The sequence below is a fragment of the Muntiacus reevesi genome, chromosome 11 (genome assembly GCF_963930625.1).
Source record: "Muntiacus reevesi chromosome 11, mMunRee1.1, whole genome shotgun sequence".
NCBI lineage: Eukaryota > Metazoa > Chordata > Mammalia > Artiodactyla > Cervidae > Muntiacus > Muntiacus reevesi.
Window position 1 is genome coordinate 75,677,844 of NC_089259.1, and position 23,075 is coordinate 75,700,918.

At 45.1% G+C, this 23,075-nt stretch overlaps 2 protein-coding genes across 5 annotated transcripts in view; one reads left to right on the plus strand and one right to left on the minus strand.

The window, feature by feature from the left end:
* Positions 1 to 142: 142 nt before the first annotated feature.
* Positions 143 to 13,061, minus strand: POGLUT2 (protein O-glucosyltransferase 2). 2 transcript variants are annotated; one of them, XM_065901845.1, is made up of 10 exons: positions 12,548 to 13,059; positions 10,705 to 10,910; positions 8,939 to 9,144; positions 8,694 to 8,771; positions 8,174 to 8,346; positions 7,815 to 8,052; positions 5,034 to 5,243; positions 4,253 to 4,342; positions 2,713 to 2,820; positions 143 to 379 (listed from the first exon to the last, which is right to left on the minus strand). In XM_065901845.1, exons 1-10 carry the CDS (start codon positions 12,727 to 12,729, stop codon positions 362 to 364), a joined length of 1,509 nt encoding a protein of 502 aa, XP_065757917.1. In that variant the 5' UTR covers positions 12,730 to 13,059; the 3' UTR covers positions 143 to 361. The 2 variants fall into 2 exon arrangements, with proteins under 2 accessions (XP_065757917.1, XP_065757918.1); XM_065901846.1 differs by lacking the exons at positions 143 to 379; positions 2,713 to 2,820; positions 4,253 to 4,342; positions 5,034 to 5,243 and adding an exon at positions 5,307 to 6,528 and having other exon boundaries at positions 12,548 to 13,061.
* A 135-nt stretch (positions 13,062 to 13,196) lies between these two features.
* Positions 13,197 to 23,075, plus strand: part of BIVM (basic, immunoglobulin-like variable motif containing) — a 30,121-nt gene continuing 20,242 nt past the window's right edge. Inside the window, exons 1-2 of one of the 3 annotated variants that reach the window (XM_065901843.1) lie at positions 13,197 to 13,633; positions 20,574 to 21,174. In XM_065901843.1, coding sequence (XP_065757915.1) covers positions 20,697 to 21,174 — 478 coding nt within the window. In that variant the 5' untranslated portion in view covers positions 13,197 to 13,633; positions 20,574 to 20,696. Of the gene's footprint in view, positions 13,634 to 20,573; positions 21,175 to 22,065; positions 22,123 to 23,075 lie in introns of those variants that run through there. The other 2 variants (XM_065901842.1, XM_065901844.1) reach the window with 2 other exon arrangements.

The window sequence follows — 23,075 nt, forward strand, 5'->3', positions numbered from 1 at the left end:
TCATTTAAACTGTGTACCTAGGTAGGTGATGGCTTTTGACATGCTTCAAACTGAGTTCAGGACTCAGACACCCTTTTTTTTTTTTTTTTTTTTTTACTGCTCCATGGTCCAAACACAGCTAATGATAAGCACAACACAGGCCTTTAAAATAAAAGTGATTTTATTACAAAATTCTAAAAATGTGCTTCCAATGACCGTCGTGGGAATACTGCATAATTATGAAGAAACAGATCTTCATAATCCAGACAATCACAGAGCAGCTTTTATACTGTCCATGGAATTAGTATTTAGAAGACACTCTTCTTTTCAGTTAAGAAGAGTCTTCAGAGCACCACTATTTGAAGGAAAGGTATTTTGCATATCACAGTTCATCTTTGGTCTGCAATTAAGAAACATTTAAAAATATTTAGAGCCATCAAGAAGTTTTCCATGAGTAAGAAGGCTTACATTTAGTCTATTAATTACTTTCCCCCAAAGACAAAAGAGGCTTCCCTGGTGGCTCAGATCTGCCTGCCAATGCAGATGCGGGTTTGATCCCGGGGTGGGGAAGATGCCCTGGAGGAGGAAATGGCAACCTGCTCCACTATTCTTGCTTGGAAAATCCCATGGACAGAGGAGCCTGGTGGGCTACAGTCCACAGGGTCACAAAGAGTCGGACATGATTTAGCAACTGAACACACAGGCACACAAAGATGAAAGAAGGGATGAACAAAGCCAAGTCATCGCTAGAGGACTTTAGGACTATTATTTGAAATCATCTAAGGGTAAAATCTATTTGGTGGGAACCTGGACATCTAAGGGTCTGTATTATGGCAAAGGCTTGTGTTCTAAATGGTATCAGTGAATGGCCAGAGTAGACCATGGGGTTGGGGGAGGGTGGGAAAATCAATAAAGCTATCATTCTAGTCGTAAGTTCTACCAAACAGGGGAATCATTTGGCACTCCTCGAAGTTACTTAAGAGATAAAAATAAATTAAAAAAAAGAGGAGTGGAGTAAGGCAGCCACCCAATTTCATTTGGAGCCAACAGACTCATTCTGATGCCAAATCAAACTTCATGTGGGAGCACCTTCCAAGTTTGGCCTTTTCTGTTTTGAAACTGGCTTTCAGTGACTTCGTGGCCTTGCAGCTCGGAAAGGGGTTACCACTGATGCTGTACCACTTCTGAAGGTTAGTTAGAGGCATATCCAAAACAAAACCAAATGAAGCAAAATAAAATTAATTTCAGCAGGTGCTGTTTTCATGGTGTAAATACTGCAACCAGATGTATTCCAAGCTACCAAAGGTTAACTGCCGTGCAAAATTCCTAAATATTTAACAATCAGTAAGCTTGCAGTGTGACTTGCCTGGTGGCTCAGCGGTAAAGAAGCCACCTGCAATGCAGGAGGCACAGGAGACGCAGCTTTGATCCCTGGCTTGGGAAGATGCCCTGGAGAAGGGCATCGCAACCCACTCCAGTATTCTTGCCTGGGGAATCCCATGGACTGGACCTGAGCCGTAGGGTCACAAAGAGTTGGACGAGACTAAAGCAACTGATCATGCATGCATAAGCCTGTATGAACTGGCTCCATCACACCGCCAGAGCTGGCGGTCACCTTATTCTTTTTTAACCCCCGTTGGGAGGCAGAAATGGTTAACTGCAAAATCTGCTTCTCAACTCTGGTTCCAATGCACAATTTTGAGTCTGTCCATTCACAGACATGGTGATGTTGTTTAAAAGAATGTCAAGCCATTATATAGTAATTTTTATACAATATACATTCCTTTAGATGAAAAACAGCTATAATTGAAACAACCCTCCCTGCCGCAATGTCTTTACACACAAACATGAACACAATTTGAAGAAGGTACAGTGGGTTTTGGTTCTTGTTTTGCTAAAATCCAGATAGATGGTTCTGAGCTAAACTCCCCCCTGGGCTTGGTTTTGTTAACTATAAAATGAAGGCATTTACTGGGTAGCAGCTAAGGTCCTCTTTAGCCTGCCAAGTCCAAACGCAAGCCTGCCTTTTATAAATGAAATCAGTGAAAGTGAGAGAGTGAAGTCGCTCAGTCGTGTCCCACTCTTTGTGACCCCATGGACTGTAACCTACCAGGCTCCTCGGTCCATGGAATCTTCCAGGCAAGAGTACTGGAGTGGGTTGCCATTTCCTTCTCCAGAGGATCTTCCCAACCCAGGGATCGAACCCGGGGCTCCCGCATTGCAGGCAGACGCTTTACCATCTGAGCCACCAGGGAAGCCCAGTAATGTAGTGGTATTAACAGAGATCGCTTTTAAATGAATAATCTGTTAACATTTATAATCATGGTTATATATTTTTCCATCTCTAAACTGGGGCAATAAACTTTGCAGAAACTATCTCACAGGCAGATGAGGCTATTAGATGATACATGTAAAAATACTTTGCAAACGGCAAATATCTATTCAAATGCCACATGATCTGAATTCTCACAATCAAGAAGGCCTCGCTCCGCTTTGCTGGGGGCTCCTACGTCTGTTCGCTTTACTGCATCTTAGCACCTGGTTGGTTTTTGGTGTTTTTTTTTTGCCTTTTCTTGGTAACTATTTTTTCCGCCTCTGCTAGAATGAGTTGCTTGGAGGCTCCAGGAGGAATTCGGGTAGTTGCTGCCTGACTGAATGAGTTAAGGGGAGAATGAGGACATGGATCACGGTTAGTTCTCCTGTGACACTGGCTCAGAGGTCAGTTCCGGTTACCTTCTTCCTGTGGCACGTGCAAGGAAAGAGGTCATCGTCGGTCTCTGGTTCTACCTTCACCATGCCCTCTCGGATCTGGGGCTCACTCACTTGTAAACTGGCATATTCCTGTATAGGCAACAATACAAAAGCATGTTTTATTTAGCACTTCAGATGCTGAAGCAGAGGCTCCAATACTCTGGCCACCTGATGCAAAGAGCTGACTCATTGCAAAAGACCCTGATGCTGGGAAAGATTGAGGGCAGGAGGAAAACGGGGTGACAGAGGATGAGATGGTTGGATGGCACCACTGACTCAATGGGCATGAGTCTGAGCAAACTCTGGGAGATGGTGAAGGACAGGGAAGCCTGGCATGCTGCGTTCACAGGGTCACAAAGAGTCAGACACCACAGTTCAGTGAATGAACAACAACATAAGGTGCACTTACCAAATTAGATACACTGGAGTTTGCTAGAACTCAGTCCATTTAATTCACATGTCAAGTTATGAAATGCAAGGCCTTCTTTAAAACCCCACAACAGAGCTTCTGAGAGGTGACTGTCCTATTTCTAATGGTCCACTCCTTAGTCTACCCTTCATTTATATGACTCTTTTTTTTTTTTTTATATGACTCTTTTATAGTATTTATTTTCATCTTCTGCCACGTAGTGAAAATGTGTTCCCATCTTCCCCAAACTGAGAATCTGAGGACAGACTATTTCTGCCTGATCTACAACAGCTGGTACAGCCTCAGCCACGTCTTCAATCATCATGGGCTTCCTTGTCCTAAGTTCTGGGTGAGGTGCTTATGCTCTAGTACATGTGAGTTGAATGAATGAACTCTAATAACCTGTGGCTCTTTAGGAATTCAGACTAGCAAATCCCCCCAGTTCTTTCTTTAGTTTACATATCACTCTTTAGGAAAGGTTACAAAGAGGGAGCGGATCAGCAATGACCAACTTCCTTCCAAAGCAGAGCCTGAGGCACAGCGCTCAATATCTAGAATTCTGCAACTCTGAAATTAAAACAATTAACTTAGATCTAGAACTATTTATTAGCAAATTACATGCTTATGACTGCATTTTTAAGAAAAGAACCTTTCAAATTGTCAGACAGGCTTTGACTACAATCCCTAGATGGGTAGGTCCATAAAGGCAAATTGGAAGAAAAGTGATGGCCCATATGGGGTCAGCACAACAGGTCCAAACATACCTTGCACTGTATAGAAAAAGAAAGAGTAACACAGTAGTGGTTTTGTACAGAGAACAAATAAGAATCCATGCACAGTAACTCTGTAGGCTCAGAGGCCAATTTTCTAACCACATGCCACACAGTTCTAACACTAACACCTTTCCCTTAAGGTTGTAGCATTCTCCATTAGCTATTCTTTAGCATCCTTCATTTTCACTATTATTTAATAATATTTATCCACTACTTTCACTTACAGAGGTATACATGCATCTCCTTAATGAATAAACTTTTTAGAAATTGTTAAGTGAAATATTACTTGCTACTAACATGAACAATTACAAATATTTCTATTTTCTTAGAAAATACTGACCTGGAAAAGTTTAAAATAATAACAGAATATGTCATCGCCCATGAGATTATTTCTTGCAAATTCTTGTCCTGTCTTGGCTATCTTCTTTGCCTATGGGAGCAAGAATAATATCCTTTAATGAAACATATTTTTCCCCATGCAGACATATACTAAGTCATCTTCCAAGTACATTTTGGTGGGAAAATAGTTCCTAAGGTATCTTTGAAGTCTTGTGTATAAAGTGAACATTTAATAGAGGATGTGTGTTCAAATCAAAGTGAAATTTTTAAGACTTGATAGTTTGAGAAGTCATATTGGGCCTTCTAGAATGCACCTCTCAGGGACAGAAAAGGGAGACAAAATGAAGTAACAATGACTTTGCAAAGTCAATACAAGATGAAGCTCAATGCACTGCCTTAATAGTTTTTAGCAGACAAGTAGTTTGAAGCTTCTCTCATGCAATCCTTCATTTTAACCCGTGGCAGCTAGTTTTTCCCCTGCCAGGCTGACCATCTTTACCTTCATGTTGCTACTGGCGGTGAGGCAGTGCTGGGAGCTCAGATCTAACTGAGTGAAAGAGACAGCAAAACTGAGGCCAGGTTTAGGTTTTCATGTCCTGTGCAGAGTCGGCAGTTAATCCAAGCCACTATGCCTGTCTTTGCCCTGAAGGGGTCTGGGTTATGCATGGGAGGTGGCTTCCCATTTACAGGAAAGGGTCTACATATAAGAATCTTGAATGCTTTCCAGGCACAAGACGTGGAAATGGCCCTGTGACAACTGTGGGTACAGAGACTGACCTTACCTCTTCATCGTGATCTTTTGCCCACTGAAGTTTTTCTAGGAGATCACTCAGGTTGCTTTTAACTGGAATGTAGTGTTTCCAGGGCTGCAATTCGTTGTAAAAGTGCTCATAGTAGATGGAGTCCTGCTTCAGCACTACACTGTCACCGACCAGCAGATACGGCAGGCGGTAGGCCGCCACGGTGCCATCAACGTTGATCTGATATTTGTGCTGCAAACGGCAGGACAGCAGAACGACCTCCACTGAATTCCCTTTTCCCCACTCTTCTTTTTTCTCCTCCTCTTTCCACGCATCAAGCCTCACCCTCCTCAGATACAAACTGGCTAGATTTTGTCCTTGGCCCCTGCCACTTAGTAAGTGCTATTAATTATTTATATGTGTACATAACACACTGACCTAGATGTAGGGCCTATTTTGATGTTCCCCCAAATTTCAAGAAGGGGCCCCAAGTCTAACGCTGGAGCAGCCAATAAAATTATAAAACTGTTGTCCAAAGGCTACAAGCTAAGGAACTTAGATTTATTAGGACTACTCCCCAGGTGGCACCAGTGGTCAAGAATCCAGCTGCTAACGCAGGAGACGTAAGAGACATGGATTCGATCCCTGGGTTGGGGAGATCTCCTGGAGGAGGAAATGGTAACCCACTCCAGTATTCTTGCCTGGATAATCCCCATGAACAGAGGAGCCTGGTGGGCTACAGTCCACAGGGTCACAAGTTGGACACGACTGAAGCGACTTAGCATGCATGTGACTACTTTATCGATGGCATGATAGTACCTACTGATGGCACATTCTAAACAGTGTTAACCATACCTTTGAAACATCAGGTGGCCACACCCAGGTCTTAAAGAAATTAACAAGCTCTGGGGCGAGAACATCTATGAATCAAAATATTTTTGGCACGGCAGAGGTCCATAAATATCCATCTGTTTATTTAACTGGGTCTTAGTTGAGGCACATGTGATTTTCAGGCAGGCTGTCTAGTTGGGACACACGGGCTTAGTTGCTCCGCAGCATATGGGATCCCAGATCAGGGATCGAAACTGCATCCCCTACGCTGCAAGGCAGACTCTTAACCACTGGACCACCAGGGACGTCCCAGTCAATAGTTTTAGCTGAAGCAAATTCAACAGGTACAACAGAAGGAAAGCAAAGGTCTGACAGGACACTCTCGGAGGAGGAATGGCTGGTACCAGCTCTCTTTGGTTGTAGCCATTTCTTTCCAAAATTTCTGTGACACGCATATTGAAGAAAAACTGATTATTCAGCTTATGGCCATCTTTAAGTCTTCTTGTACTCTGTGCACTAAGTCACTTCAGTCATGTCTGACTCTTTGCGACTCCGTGGACTGCAGCCCACCAGGCTCCTCTGTCCACGGGATTCTCCAGGCAAGAATACTGGAGTGGGTTGTTGGGTTGCCATTTCCTTCTCCAGGGGATCTTCCCGACCCAGGAATTGATCCCACCTGGGATCCCTTAGGTCTTCTTACCACCAGCTACGCCATCAAAAGAAAATCAGGCCGTTAACAGCACAGACAGAACTCACCAATCACTGACCTTCCCACCTGCAGGAGATGGCTGACTACCCTTCACCACATGGGGCTTCAAAACCCCTTGGGGATCTAGAGATCAGGGCGATACCTCACTGCTTGAGAGAGGGGAGTTGTCAGAAAAAGGATCAACCCTGGGAAAATAGGAACAGCCCACATTCTAGACACAGAGAGTGTGAATCCCCAGAGTTTTTGAGCAGAACAGCCAGATGGATTCCAAATCATTTCCCTATCAGAAGGGAAGAGACAGCTGCTTTATATTCCTTCTTTAGTCTATTGTGATGCTATGGCTCAGGAGAGAAATATTTTATAAATATTTTATAAATATAAAAATCACTTACATGTATTTTTTAATAAAAAAAGGGATTTGGAGTGAAAATGTGCTTCTCTTAAAGGTCAGTTGGGGGAAAAATTACCAGGATCCCAAGCTCCCTTGGTGCATATTTCATGCCAGGTTTAGATACTGAGTCGGTGCTTTCCTGGTGGCTTAGATGAAGAATCTGCCTGCATTGTGGGAGATCCACGTTTGATCCCTGGGTCAGGAAGATCTCCTGGAGAAGGGAATGGCAACCCATTCCAGTATTCTTGCCTGGAGAATCCCATGGACAGAGGAACCTGGCGGGCTACACTCCAGCAAATCACAAAGAGTCAAAGAGGACTGAGCGACTAACACTTTCATTTTTCTAGGTACTGAGTACAATCCAGGTTGCCCCTGGGGTCTGGTCAGTCCCTAGTGCCCCATGCCTGGATGTTCCTAAAATTTTGTGCTCACCTCTCATCTCCTGTGGGAGAAGGAAATGGCAACCCACTCCAGTATTCTTGCTGGAAAATTCCATGGACAGAAGAGCCTGGTGGGCTGTAGTCCATGGGGTCGCAAAAAGTCAGACACTACTGAATGAAGACTATCACTCACTCACTCATCTGTAATTTACCTTGATTTCCCACCCCCCAAATGCAGGTGGGACTTCCCAGGTAGCCATAGTAGTGAAGAACCTGCCTGCCAATGCAGGAGACATAAGAGACACGGATTTGATCTCTGGGTCAGGAAGATCCCCTGGAGAAGGAAACGGCAACCCACCCCAGTATTCCTGCCTGGAGAATCCCATGGACGGAGGAGCCTGGCAGGTTACAGTCCACGGGGTCACGAAGAGTCTGACACGACAGAAGTGTCTCAGCACGCAAATGCAGATATTTGGAAAATCACAAAGCATTGGCTCTGGATGATGTCCTACCTTGAAGAAATCGAAAAATGAAATGTGTTTCACGATGGGACCATACAGGCTTTCATCGTGTTTAAAGAAGAAGAAGTTGGTGAAAGCAGCGTCGATGAGCTCCGGGTGCTTCCTGCTCAGCTTAACCAGCTCGAGTCTCTCTTTCCGGCTGTCTCGCCCTCTCCAGACAGCGGTGGAGTTTTTGCTTTCCCAGGGAGGACCCGTGTTGGCCTGCACTGACATCATATCCAGACTGACTCTGGAAGACAGACAGTGCAACAGATGTTTCCCCCAAACCATCGCCTCGCAACGAGTGTTGGGAAAAGACTCATCAAGGAAAGAAACCCAAGGCTCTGGGTCGTCTGTGACCCGTCTCTCACCGGCCCATGGTTTCCAGGACAGAGTCTGTCAAGTCGTAGGTGGGCATCACAATATCCTTGGAGTCCGTGGAGCCGCACCAGGAAAAGATCGGATGGATGTGGGGACTGGATTTCTTTTTTTCCAAAGGCCAGTCTCCCAAATTAACAAAAAACTCCACATCAGGCATCTTCACCTAGGACAGGGAAGCCAAAGTGTTAAAATGATGGTATCATTTTTCATATCGGCCATTTCACTATCACAGTCCAAACTCCAATGTTTTGTTATTGCTGCTTAGTCGCTCAGTCACGTCTGACTCTTTAGCGACCCCACAGACTGTAGCCCGCCAGGCTCCTCTGTCCATGGAATTCTCCATGGCAAGAATACTGGAGTGGGTTGCCATTTCCTTCTCTGGGGGATCTTTCCAACCCAGGTCTCCTGCATTGGCAGGCAGATTCCTTACCACTCTGCCAGCTGGGAAGACTATGATGTAAAACCTGGATTTAAATCCTCCATTATACACAAGAGAAAAGAAATACTTACTTTTCTAGTCAAAGAAAGTAGTATGGCGTCCATGAAAATTCTAAAACCTACGTGTTCACCGTGAGTCTTGATATAAACCTGGAAGACAATCCCATGTTTATTCTGTTAGTCTAAAAGTATGCTTTGGCTTCACTGAGATCAAGCTTATCACAATGATTGGCAGAATGGTTTCTAATAAAACTATGTAGCAAGTTGTAGCCACATGGCCAAAACAAAAATAAACTAAGACAAACAAGCAACTGCACCTTGTTATCCTTCAAGGTGTAATGACACAAGCTCTGTCTTTGTCCAAATCTTTTTGGGATCTCCGTTGCAATCTTTTCCGGGTCAACGGTGGGGAAATGCACCAGATCTCTGTGAATCTGAGCAAAGGTTTCTGGGCAGTTCATCTCCCGTAGCCAGGCTGCACTGTCTTCCAAGGGACAGTCACAGTTCTCGTGGTAAACCGGCCCTGATTACACACACGGAGCAATGCGTAGTCAGTCTCACTCAGCATGTGAAACGTGTAACAGATATTTGTAACGTGACTTTCATAGTCCGTCCATTACTCCGCACGGCATGTGGAGTCTTAGTTCCCCAACCAGGGATGGAACCCATGTGAGTCTTAACCACTGGACTGCCAGGGAAGTCCCCACAGTCCATTGTTTTTTTTTTAATTAATGTTTATTGGAGTTTAGTTGCTTTACAATGTTGTGTTAGTTTCTGATGTACAGCAAAGCGTTACTCTTTATGTTTTGTGTACTTAAGAATAACCAAACATTGGTAAAAGGATATCAGAGGCATGTACCTGTTTTAATGAAAGACAAAGTGATAAGAAATTAATATTTCAATGGTCTGTTATACAAACCAGTTCTTAAAATGTCTAAGGTACTTTTCTCAATGGGTAAATCATCCTAAGGATCAATACAAATGGAACTCCCTGATGGTTCAGTGGTTAGGACTCCATGCTTCCGATGCTGGGGCCTGGGTTCGATCCCCGGTGGGGAAACTAACATACTGCAAGCTTGAGGTGAGGCCAAAAAAAAAAAAAAGCCAATACAAGTAAATAAAGCACTGTACTATGTTTACTAGTTTTTTAAAGAAAATATAAAGAAGCAAAGTAATCCTCAAAACACCCATTTCACTAATATCATAATGAACTAATTACATGTGTATTGAAATAATACTAACATAACATAGAATTTGAATTGAGATTTCACTGTCATTTATTTCTGTAATTCTCAGATTGTCACCTGACCCAGGCAGGAGACAATGGGACATCTTTTTAAGGTTTAGTAGCTTATATGGTACCATGTGGTCCTAGAGGAGTGAGGGGAAGAAACCTAGACACTTTGCAGAAAAATGTTTGCCTTGCTTGGAGCAATGGGTCAAGGAAGATTTGTGTGTCTGTATTGTCCTTGCTTCTCTAATATTTCAGGATATATGTCTGCTGAGATGGAATGATATGGCTTTAGGTAAGAAAGCTGTACTCTTATCCTACATAAGAAAACATCGGAGAATTTCTCTGAAAAAATAGCATTGAAACAAAACCAAAAAAACTACAGTCAACTTTCACTGTCTCGATCAAGCCCTTTCTTCCTGAAGTGACTGACCAAATTTCAGTGACACTCACCAGTTACTTAAGTCATATGTCCCTAACTAAGTGCCATCTCTGACCATATATATATAGCTTGATTCTTCTTGCTAATATTGCATCTTCTGGAAGCAAATTCTCTATTCCTAGAACTTAACACTATTAAGTTCATATTAAAGAACATATTAAGTTCTTTCCTCTTTAGTGAATTAAAATTTCCATTCAAATCTTGCATTTCTTTCTTCCACCAGGATTCTCAACTTTTCAACTTCAGTCCGTAGGGTCACTACGAGTCTGACCTGATTTAGCAACTGAAAAACAATAACAAAATTTTTTTTCTTCCAGTGAAAAAATATCAGGCTAACCTGCTTTTATTGACTGAAAGACAGGTAATATTGTATTCAAACACCGTTGTTTTGAAATTATGTTCCACATTACCTTTTAAAATATATGGAGATTTGGCCACATGTTGACCTTGGAATTTGACTTCTATCTTCAGGTTTTTGTAGCTGGCGTACATTCTGTATCTTACTATGTAGGACCCATCTTTTCGGTCTAAGACCTGGACCCCAACTCTAGTGAATTGCTCATCTGGGGCTGAGATTTTAATCTGGAACACTTTTTCACCCGGAGAAGACGTGAACCTGTGATTCGAAGAACAGTGAAACAACGTTCAGAGACTATGGTCTCCAGTCTGTGAACCTGACTATTCTCTATATCCTCCCTCTAACATGTGCTTTCTTTTTCCTATGCTTCCAGTACTAGAATGAATAGGATGAATAGAATGAATAGGATGGATCAGAAATTAAAAAAAAAAAAAAAAGAGGATGACAATGTTCACGATAACATAAAACAGTTTCATTAGAAAATTACAAGGAGATATTTTAAGACTACTAATCTCTGTAAACATAGAACATCCTTATGCATTTCATATATAAAAATAGTCCTATTAACCTACTGTTTATTTTGTGTCTATCACATCTGGAAATCTGTGATCAAATGATGCCTCTAATGGTTTTCTGAAACATTGGTCTCAACGATTCTTTAACAAAAATCTATTATAATCTATTTAGTATAGTATATAGTCTAGTATAATCTATTTATACTATGATAAATTGTATTCAGCCATGGAAAAAGCTAGTAGTTAGCATATTAGCCAAGTGATATTGTATAAAAGGTGTTTTTTTTTTTTTTTTTGAGGGCATGCTGTTGGTATTAAGATTAAGATGGTACTTAGTTTCCCAACCATATTATTTATAATCAAGTGACAAAATTGATAACCTTCCTTTTCTTTGCAAAACTTCTTATTCCCAAGCTTTTTTTTGCCAACAAAATATACACAGACAGCTTCAATATAAAAAGACAATCATGTCAGAGGTATGTGAATTCTACAAATGAGTTTCAAGTACAAGTGTAAATAGTTGAATGCAGTGGGATGAAATAGAGTTGTTAACAAACACATAGTAGATTCATATTTCGATACTTTCTGCCTCAAAAATAAAGTTATGAATAGTGTTTTATTTTTTCATTTTGAGTTTCAAAACACACCTGCAGAGGTCTAACGGAAAACAGGGCAGCACCAGAAAAAAATGAAACCAACTAGTTTCTAACAACTGAGTTCAAATTCCTTATAACAATTTATGCAAAAATGATTAGAAAAGAGTTCCTTGTGCTAGCTTTTCCTTAGTTATCTATTTTATACATAGTGGTATTGGGATTGACTGTATCTATGTCAATCCCAATCTATTCAGTGCTCTGTGGTAACCTAAATGGGAAGGAATTCCAAAAAAGAGGGGATATATGTATAGCTGATTCACTTTGCTGTACTAGCAGAAACACACAACATCGTAAAGCAACTATACTCCAATAAAAATTAATAAAAAAGAATGCATAGATCTAACTGAATCACTTTGTTGTATAGCAGAAATGAACACATTGTAAATCAACTATACTTCCATAAGATAAATAAATAATAAATTAATTTAAATAGAAAAAAATTAGAATACCTTAAGCAAAGTACAGGGGTTTGTTTGTTCAGCACTCATGTAGAACTCCCCTTCAAAAGGGCCAGGAGAAGAGCTAATTTGAAATGATTTCTAAAGCCACAGAGAAAGATTGAGTAGGAGGGGGATAAACTTCCAAGGAGATGTGAATAGCCCCCAAGTGTCCTGGATTTTAAACTACTGTGGAGAAACGAGTTCTGGGAGGACAGAACGCGAGGGGAGAAGCAGAAAGCTTGAAACTGCCTTCCAAAATCGTCGTGGAGCCACTGCGGACTTACTTCTTGCCCGAAGTGTCCACCGCCTGAATGTAGAAATAGCGCGCGGGAAGGACCACGGCTGCCTTGAGTCCGGGACCCCATACTTCGCTCTTCTCGGGGCTGAGTCGCCTCTCTCCGCCGCTCTCGGCCAGTGCTGGAACGGTCCCCAGAAAGGAGCAGTAAAGCAGCAAAATGCTAAACATTTACAAGCTGGACTCAAGATGATCCACGGATAAATGAAGTGGAAGAGGTGGACGCAGCCAGCCGCGGCTCGGGCGGGGGCGCGTCGGCCGAGCGCAACAGCAGGCGAGGTTCCGGGAGCGGGTCTCTGGCTGTGCTGTTCGCGCGCGGAGGTCTCCCCCAGAAGGTCACACACCCTAACCGGGGCGCAGGCTTGTCCAGCTGAAGGATGCCAGCAGTCCTGCTGAAACGAACAAGAAGCACGCCGCCCCTCTTCCTTGGGACAATGACAAACCGGCGTGGCTCTGTAACTGTAGCATCATTGGGGGCGAGCCCGTCTCAGGTTGCAGCCCAAGGTGCAGGGCGAGGGGATTGGCCCGCGCGTCGGCCGGGGCTCAGTAAGGCCTCCTCCGAGTGGATGGCCGAGTGGACACGCGTCCGGGCGCCGGAGCTTCCTGGGACGTGTAGTTCGCAGCTGGGCTAGCGGAAATCCTGCCAGGTTTTTTTTTTTTTTTTTTTTTTAACCTTGTCCTGATCGTGTATTTACTTTGCGGTAGCCGCTTTCAGGGGACAGATAAGTAGTAGATGCCCAATTAAGGGGCACGCGCGTCTTGGAGGAGCAGCTAAGGTTTCTTTAAAACAAACAAACAAACAAACCCCCAAACGAAAACTGCCACCATATCCTCCGCACGTGCAGAGGACAGGTGTAAAACACGATGAAAGGAAGGTGTTGTCCATGACATCGGACGATCGGTCGCCCGGCACGGCCGTCTGGGCGCTGTCCCCGCGCGCTCCGATGGGACGCGAGACGCCGGCCCCAGGGTAACCCGAGGCGCGTCGCGGGCCGCGCGCTGGAAGCTGTGATCCCGGACCCGAGCCGGGCTCCGCCGCGACCGCCGCGGCCCGACTCCACCGGACAGGCCAGAGGTACCTCGGGCGGTGGGCGGGGGTCGAGGTGGCCGCCGCCGACCGTGCGCCCTGCGCTCTGGGCCCGGGGCGGGGGGCAAGTGAGCGCATCTGGGCCGGGCCTGCCGCCGCCCACCTGCTCTCCGCGGGGCCCGGGGTCATCCGAGTGGACGCCCGTGCGTGGGGACCGACCCTCCGGGGAAGAAGTGGGCGAAGACCTGGCCGCAGGGTGGAGGGAAGCGTCCGGAAGAGAAAGAACGCGTCTTCTCGGGAACAAAGCCCGGTTTGGAGGGGCGGCGGGGACACCGGTGGCCCCCCGGCCGGCGCGGCGCGAGCCTTCGCGCGACGCTCGGCTGGGCCCGGACCCGGAGAGCGCGGTGGCCGGGCCCCTACCCCGCACGGTCCGCGCGGTCGCCCGAGGGGTCCCGGCCAGCTCCGACCTCGTACCGGGAGCCTCCTCCTCTCCCCCTTTCGCCCTTCTCTCGGCCTTGTCGGCTGCCCCCCGTCCCCCTCTCCAAACTCTGATGGGCCGGTGACCCTGCCAGCCAAAGCCGGGGCCCGGGCAGGGGTCAAGGCGAGGGTTTTCTGTACTGTTTTCTTTGGGGGGCAGTTAACATTAGTAATCATATCAACTCGTGCATTCAGAAACGCCAGTCGGGGCTTCCTCTTAGCCTGAGGACAGGGCTGCCTTGCGCCCTGGAGGCCGACTGCGCGCGAGTGAAGGGCGGGAGGAGGGCGCGGAGGCCCGGGGATGTCGGGCTGCTAGGGCGGGGGTCGCCCCGTGCTATTTCCTGCGGGCGGGCGCCGCCTCCGCCTCCGCTGGCGGCGGCTGCAAGCGGCAGGCCTGCGCCACTGTCGTCTTCATCCCGGGGGCCTCCGAGCCCGGTGGCGCCGCCAGCTTCGCAGAGAGGGGCGGTGGGGCCTCCGATCGCCTGCCCGGGAGCCAGGACTCGCCGCTGGCCGGAGCGCGCGGAGTCCCCCCTGGCATCCTGCGGAGGCGGGCGCCTCAGCCTGGGCTGGGGCTCCGGTCTGAGCGAGGAAGGGGCCTGGAGGGCGTGGGGAGGGGGCTGGAGAGGGGAAAGGACGGAGATCCGATCCCCTGGGCTTAGCGCGTCTGGCCCTCCGGCGTCTATTCGTTACATCCTTAAGTCCTTCGCTGCCCCTGGTCTCAGCGGCCTCGGGCAAGATATATAGATCCCATTAGTTGTCCTACGTGGAAGCCTTTACTGGAAGACTTTTAAAGATAATTCGTTCTCTAAGCAAACCTGATGCTTAAAAACAAGTATTTAAAATACAACCAGTAAGAGTGTAACGAGGCCGTGAATAGTGGATTTTATAGTTTGTTTTACAGAGCAGTTCCTTTCAGTGATGAAAATTGCTCCTCCAGCGGTGCATTTGAAGCTGGCCATTTGATGAGATTTCTTCTACACGGAGTTAAAGAGTACTTCTGTTAGCTTCCCTGGTGGCTCAGAGGTTAAAGCATCTACCTGCAATGTGGGAGACCCAGGTTCAATCCCTGGGCGGGAAAGATCCCCTGGAGAAGGAAATGGCAACCCACTCCAGTATTCTTGCCTGGAGAATCCCATGGACCGAGGAGCCTGGTAGGCTACAGTCCACGGGGTCGCAAAGAATTGGACACGACTGAGCGATTTCACTTTCTTTCTGTTGCTTCTGATAGGATTTTGTGAATAAATCAATAAGTCCTGAAGCTTAGGCCCTGCAATCATTCTTACTAGTAAATCTTCATAGAGCTTGGCGTCCTTTACTGGATGAGGGAACCTCAGTTCTCACCCATGAGAACCTGGGAGGAGAAAGAGTCCCCTTGCCTAGAACTCCAGGTCCTGATTGCCAGAGCCACTCTTGGTAAGCCCTCCTGCAATCCAGGCTCCCAATCCTGGGCTTACAATAATGCCTAGGATGTTGGAGGGGCTAAAATATATATCTGTTGATGAGACTTTTACAAATCACCCTGGGGATAGAGTAGGTCAGGAAAACCAGATTTGCAGGAGACAGACATTCGTCATATAAACATACATGATCTAGAACTGCACCCTGGTAAGACCTGTGAAGGCTCAGGGTACAAATCTGCCTGTGAAGGCAGAAGACTCCTGTTCCATCCCTGGGTGGGGAAGATCCGCTAGAGAAGGAAATGGCCACCCACTCTAGTACTCTTGCCTGGAGAATCCCACGGACAGAGGAGCCTTGTGGGCTACAGTCCACGGGGGTCGCAAAGAGTCGGACACGACTTAGCAACTAAACAGCAAAAGACCTGTGAAGGAGAGGTACTGAGTTTGTACAGGGTTGCCTGGTCTCCCTGGAGGAAGGAAGCATCTGGCAGAAAGTGATATTTGACTGACATCCAAGTGTGGCCTTCCCAGGTTGCTCTAGTGGTGAAGAACCCACCTGCTGATGCAGAGGACGTAACAGACTCAGGTTCGGTCCCTGGCGTGGGAAGATCCCCTGGAGTAGGAAAGGGCAACCCACTCCAGTATTGCCTGAAGAATCCCATGGGCAGAGGAGCCTGCAGGGCTACAGTCCACGGGGTCGCAAAGCGGGGGACACTGCTGAAGGAACTTAGCACACAGCACGTGAAGGATAAGGGGGATTAAGTAAATGAAGGAGAAGAGGGAGGAGACAGCATTCAGAGAGAGGAAGCATGGTCCATGGGGAGAGGAGAGTAAGGTGGGGGTGAAGAGAGAGATCACGCCAGGTTTGCTGTTTGTCTAAGAGCAGAGGGTTTTAGGCAGTGGAGTTACATGATCACATATGTATACACGGTTTACTTTCCATTATCTGTGCACAGGTCAGGTTAGAAATGTCAATGCATGGGAGTGGACAGGGAACTAGGAGCAGAAATAAATGGTTTATAGAAATACGGGCAAAAGAAGATGTGATAATATCATGTGAGATGAAGGCCATTCAGTGGAGGGACAGCCTGCCCCTCTGTACCTAGGCATTTCCTGAGGCTGTGATTACAATCTAATATATTAATTGACCTCCACCATGAGTCTATAATGAGTAATAATTTGTGCTTAGTTCATGTCTGAGAAAGTCTGAGGATGCAATAAACCAGCGCCCTGGGCTTTATGGAGCTGTCGCTGTCATGGGGAGAAGAGACGTGGGTCAGACAGAGAAGCCAGGTGGGCTGAAGTTCACGGGGTCCTAAAGAGTCAGACACGACTGAATGACTTAGCATGCAAGTACAGGTAAATAATGAGGAAATCAACAGCAGCAGGCTTTTGGTCCTGGGGTTTGGATAATCTTCCTCTTCTGTGTGATATCTTTTGGTATTTTGCAACATTTTTCTCTAATTTGTTTTACTTAGCTGATAAAATTTATAAATATGACAATTTTTCAAAGAGAAATTTCTTTCTTTTTCTTTTTTTTTTTTTTTTAAAAGATATTTATTTGGCTCTTCTGAGTCTTAGTTGTGGCATGTGGGATCTAGTTCCTTGATCAGGGATTGAACCTGGAACCTGGGCCTTCTGCCTTGGTAGTGTGGAGTCGTAGCCCCTAGACCACCAGGGAAGTCCCTCAAAGAGAAATTTCCATCAATAGTGGTTCAGGTGAGAAAGTTTTCATAGCACTCCCAAGTTTTACTCTTGGCTTTGGTTGACAGTCAATAGAAAAACATGTCCTTTTGTTGATGATCTTTGTTTTTTTTTTTTTGGTGAAAGTGCAATGAAAAAATCATTCTTGTGAGTGACCATTATTTAAAAGCAAACAAACTCCAAACACAAACAAAACCAGGCTGTTACACTCTTATTAATCAAGTGCTACGGTCTTTCTGGTCTTATTGATACACAAATGCAGTGATTTCCCTTTCTCTATGTTTCTTGTTTTTAAATAAAATTTTTATGAGAGTCTGATTGCTTTCCAATGTTGTGCTAGTTTCTAAGGTACAGCACAGTGAATCACATATACACCAGCATGTCCTCAGTCGTGTCCAACGCTTGGCGACCCCGTGGACTGTAGCCCCCCAGGCTCCTCTGCCTGTGGAGCTTATTTTCTAGGCAAGAATACTGGAGTGGGATGCCACTTCCTACTCCACGAGGTCTTCCTGACCCAGGGATCGAACCCAAGTCTCTTGTGTCTCCAGAACCGGCAGGTGTATTCTTTACCGCTAGCGCCACTTGGGAAGCCCGTACATAGACATAAATCCCCTCCCTTTTAGACTTCATTCCCATTCATCCTGATGTTTCTGATAAGAATATTCTCCTATTCTGTTGCTGTTCAGCCGCTGTCATGTCTGACTGTTTGTGACCTCATGGACTGCAGCACGCATATATATTCTCTTATATATGTTCCAGATTTGCTTTGTTCAGATATCCCCATCCTGCTGCACAGAGAGCTGGTCCCATAGGCAAAATTCCATTTAATCTGAGGAAGGAAGCTCTGTCAAAGCAGAGGCTAAATCTGAGATGAAGAGATAACAGTACAGGGCCTGGAACATCTCTGTCTACCCTGACCCACCCGGCCGGCCCCCCACACCTTTATTCACTGCCCCTTACCATGGCCACATGCTCTGAGTAATGTCCCACACTCCTGCAACCCACCCGCAGAACCCCAACCCAGAAATAAGACCTTTCTCTATTCAGCACTTCCTCTATTCACCATCATCTCTATTCCACTTTTAGTGAAAGGCATGAGAATAACAGAAAAGAAGTAGGAAATGCTTTGCTAGCCGGGAGCTATATTCAATATCTTGTGATAAACCATACTGGAAAAAGACATGCAAAAGGGTGTGTGTGTGTGTGAGCATAGCTGAGTCACTTTTCTGTACAGCAGAAATTAATACAACATTGTAGATCAGCTGTACTTCAACAAAACTTTTTAAAAAAGAAATGCTTTGCTAGGGCATCTGCTAAGAGAGTAGCTTCAAGTTTGGCCTGCATGACCTCAGATACACAGAGCTTCTTCTCTCTCTCTCTTTTTTATTAGTTTCATTTATTTATTTTATTTTTGACTGTGCTGGGTCTTCATTGCTGCGTGAGCTTCTCTCGAGTTGCAGAGAGTGGGGCTGCTCTCTAGTTGTGGTGCATGGCCTTCTCGTTGCAGTGGCATCTCTTGTTGCGGAGCAAGGGCTCGGCGTGTGGGCTTCAGTAGCTGTGGTTTGCAGGGTCTAGAGCACAGGCTCAGTAGTTGTGGCCCATGGGCTTAGTTGCTCCCTGGCCTGGGATCTCTCTGGTTCAGAGATCGAACCCATGTCTCCTGCAGGCAGCTTCTTTATCGCTAAGCCACCAGGGAAGCCCTACCCAGAGCTTCTTTTTGAATTTTCCTCCATCATCACATCAGGAGACAAGGAAGAAGGAAAAACTGTCAAAGCTTCCTGTTGAGAGATCCACTACTCCTAGAATTTCTACAGGCTATAATTCATTGTGGTGATGGAAGCAGTTTTGAGATATGCATACTCCACGTGTGTGTGCGTGCTAAGTCGCTTCAGTTGTGTCTGATTCTTTGTGACCCTATAGAGTGTAGCCTGCCAGGCTCCTCTGTCCATGGGATTCTCCAGGCAAGAATACTGGAGTGGGCTGCCATGCCCTCCTCGAGGGGATCTTCCTGACCCAGGGATACAACTCCCAGTCTTTTACGGCTCCTGCCTTGCAGGCGGATTGTTGACCGCTGAGCCACCAGGGAAACTTATATACCATAAATTCACCTATTTATTTATGTCTATCTATTTATGTTTATTTCTTTATTACTGATTTTGGGAGGGCACACAGAGAAACGGTTGTTTATTTAAGACAGAAATGAGGCAGAGATACACACCCGGAGAGAAACGGCCTGGGCATCTTCTCTAATGAGGAGGAGCCCGGCGCACCTGTTTCAAGTATACAGTTCAGTGCCTCTTACTACATTCACAAACTGTGCGTTCATCATCACAATCAGGGAACATTTTCATTCCTCCAGGAAGAAACCCCATCACTCTCAATCCCCTTTCGCCTCACAAGCCCCTAGGTAATCCCTAATCTAATTTCTGTCAGCGTGGCTTTTCCCAATCTGAGCATTTCATGTAAAAGGAGTTACACACTCTCTGGTCCTTTGCAACTGGCTTCTTTCACTTAGCATAATGCTTTCAAGGTTCATCCATGTGTAACATGGATCAGTATTTTGTTTCTTACTGTCCAATAGTATTTCATTGTATGGATAGACTACATCTTATTTATCCAGTCATCAATTGATGAGAATTAAGTTGTTTCCTTTTTTTTTTTTTTTAAGCTGTTTTATGAGTAGTACTGCTCTGGACATTTGTGTGGACAGATGTCTCCAGTTCTCTTAGATATATTCCGAGGAGTGAAATTGCTGGATCATACGCCAACTTTATGTATAACGTTTAAGGAACTGTTTTCCAAAGTCACTGGAGCATTTTGCATTTCCACCAACATTGTATGAGGGTTCCAGTTTCTCTACTTCCTCCTCTATCCTTATGATTATCTGTCTTTTTGATTCACACCGCCTGGATCAATATGAGGTCGTATCTTATTGTGGTTTTGATCTGCATTTGCATGATGGCTAGTGATGCACATCTTTTTATGTGCTTATTGATCATTGCTACATCGTCTTTGGAGAAATGACTATGCAGATATTTTGCCCATCTTGAAATGGAGTCATTGGCCCTTTTATCATCCTATTTGTTCAGTCACTAAGTCGTGTCCAACTCTTTGCGACCTCATGGACTATAGCCCTCCAGGCCTCTTTGTCCCTCACTATCTTCCAGAGTCTGCGCAAGTTCATGTCCACTGAATCAGTGATACTGTCCAACCATTTTATCCTTTATTATCCTAAAACATCATTTAAAAACAATTTTTAACCAGATGGTGAGGGATCACGACTTAAGTGTATGGTAGTTGTAAAATAAATATTTATCGAATGCAGGCCTGTGAAACACTTAGAATATGTGTTTGCATTTTGCAGTGTCTAGTGGGTTGTTGATCTTTCTGTCTCCTCGCTCTTTCCTTAGGAGCCCGTTTTTGCAGCTCTCACGTTTTTGCAGAATGCTGTAAACGATTGTCACAGCTGTTTCTCAAGAAATAGAACGCGTGGCACCCTCTTCCTCACAACAGAACTTTCATAGTTGCGTTCAATGCCTAACGTTGCAGAAGCAGAAGGGGCAGATGATTCTGGAAATGGTGAGCACAAGTCCGAGAGACGGTCTCCCGAAGAGAGCCTTCAAGGTGCCGTTCAGTCTTTCTGCACCCGCGCCTCTGGAGAACCCCTGGGTCCCAGAGGAGATGGTCATTATCCGTGGAGCTGTCCAGTGACCCACACTCGGGAGAAGATTTACGCCATCTGTTCAGACTATGCCTTTCTCAACCAGGCCACCTCAATCTATAAAACTCCAAATCCAGCCCGCTCTTCTTGCCTCTCCGATAGTACCTCTTTATCTGCAGCAAATAATTCCTCAAGGTACATTGGCATCTCAGCCAGTACATCAGACATCATCTACAATGAAGAAAACAGCTTGGAGAACTTATCCAACAGCCTGGGCAAGCTACCTCTAGCGTGGGAAATTGATAAATCCGAATTTGATGGAGTGACCACGAATTTGAAACACAAATCAGGTGAGGAAGGAACCTGGATGTTCCCAAGTGAAAATAAGGAGAAAGCAAGCAATATCGCTTGTTTAAACTTGCAATTAGGCATATTTTCCTGTGATACAGGAGACCCAGTTCAGGAAGATCCCCTGGAGAATGGAATGGCAGCTCACTCCAATATTCTTGCCTGGAGAATCCCCATGGACAGAGGAGCCTGGCAGGCTACAGTCCATGGAGTCACAAAAAGATGGACACAACTGAGTGACTAACACTTTCACTGTGTTTTTTTTTTTCATCATCAGTTCAGTTCGGTCTCTCAGTTGTGTCCAACTCTTTGCAGCCCCATAGACTGCAGCACGCCAGGCTTCCCTGTCCATCACCAACTCCCGGAGTTTGCTCAAACTCATGTCCATCGAGTCGGTATTTCATTATAGTTTAAAAAAATAACCTTGGGTGTAAAACACTTAGTTCATTAATGTGTTGCTATTGGAAATTTCAAACTTAACCCTTGTGTTTTGAGAGCTTGGGCCAAATCTAAGAGTGCTGTTCGACGTAAGTATTACAGATAAGCACTCAGTAATTTAGAAATGGGTAATGAGGTGGCCAGAATAGCACAGTATTTAGTTTTGCAGGGATGTGAATTCACGTTTCCCAATTAAGCATCTCGTTTTCCTTGTTACTATATAACATTCTGACTTTTCTGTTGTTAAAAAGTGTTGAGCACCCAGCAGGGTGTCCAGGTACCACCGAGTAGGTTGCGCACTGCACAATGTAAGGGGCGCAGTGTACCGTCTTCACTGTCGCGATGCGGTGGTCTGGAGCACATGCTAATGCCCTTCATGTCTTTCTTTGGAACTCACAGTAAGACTGGAGTTTTATGAGGTAGGTCCTGTTGTCTTCATTTTGTAGGTGATGGAATGGAGGCGCAGAGGGGATACATTTTGGGATACACAGCTAGAAAGAGGCAGAAGTCAGGTTTGTATTATTTCTTGGCTTTTCGGATCATTTTGGAAAACCTCTGTCCATCTGCTCGTTCATTGACAAAATCAGCTTGTTTCACAGAATGTTTTGTAAATTTGTAATTCTTGGGGAGTCATTGGAATTTCATTTTGTGTCTCTATTTGTGGGTGATTGGTCTATAATTTTTTTTTTTTTTTTGGTAATATCTGTTCAGGTCTCCTAAGACGTGTTGGGAAGTGTTCTTTCTTCCTGTTTTCTGAGGGGTTTTCAGAGGGGTAATAACAATCTCTGAATACAGCTATGGAGTTGTCTTAATTCCCATTGGTTCTGTCAGTTTAGTCTGTGCATTTCATCTACATTGTCAAGGTGCTGACATAGAGTTGTTCCTAACAGTTCCTTTTATCCCTGTAACACCTGGGGGTCTTTAGTGATAACTCTTTTTTCATCCCTGATGTTGGTAGGTTGTGTTCTTTTTCTTTCTAGCGTGGATATATCAGCTTTGTTTGTCTTTTCAAATAACGAGCTTTTAGCTTTGCTAATTTTCTGAATTGTCTGTTTTTTGTTTCACTGACTTATGCTCTTTACTGTGTTGTTCCTCTTATTTTGGGTTTACTGTGTTCTTTATTTTCTATCTCTTGATGCAAGACTTTTCTGTGTAAGTATTAAAAGCTCTAAAATTGCTCTCTAAGTACTGTTTTGGGCTTCCCTGTGGTTCTGATGCTAAAGAATCCTCTTGCAACGCAGGAGACCCGGGTTCAGTTCCTGGGTCTGGAAGATCCTCTGGGGGAGGAAATGGCAAATCACTCCAGTATCTCGCCTGGAGAATCCCGTGGACAGAGGAGCCTGGGGGGCTGCAGTCCTGGGGTCACAGAGAGTCAAACACCACTGAGCAGCTAACACTTTCACTTCGAGTTCTGTTTCTGCTGAAGACCGTAGATTTTAATACACTTTATTTTTAACTGTCACTT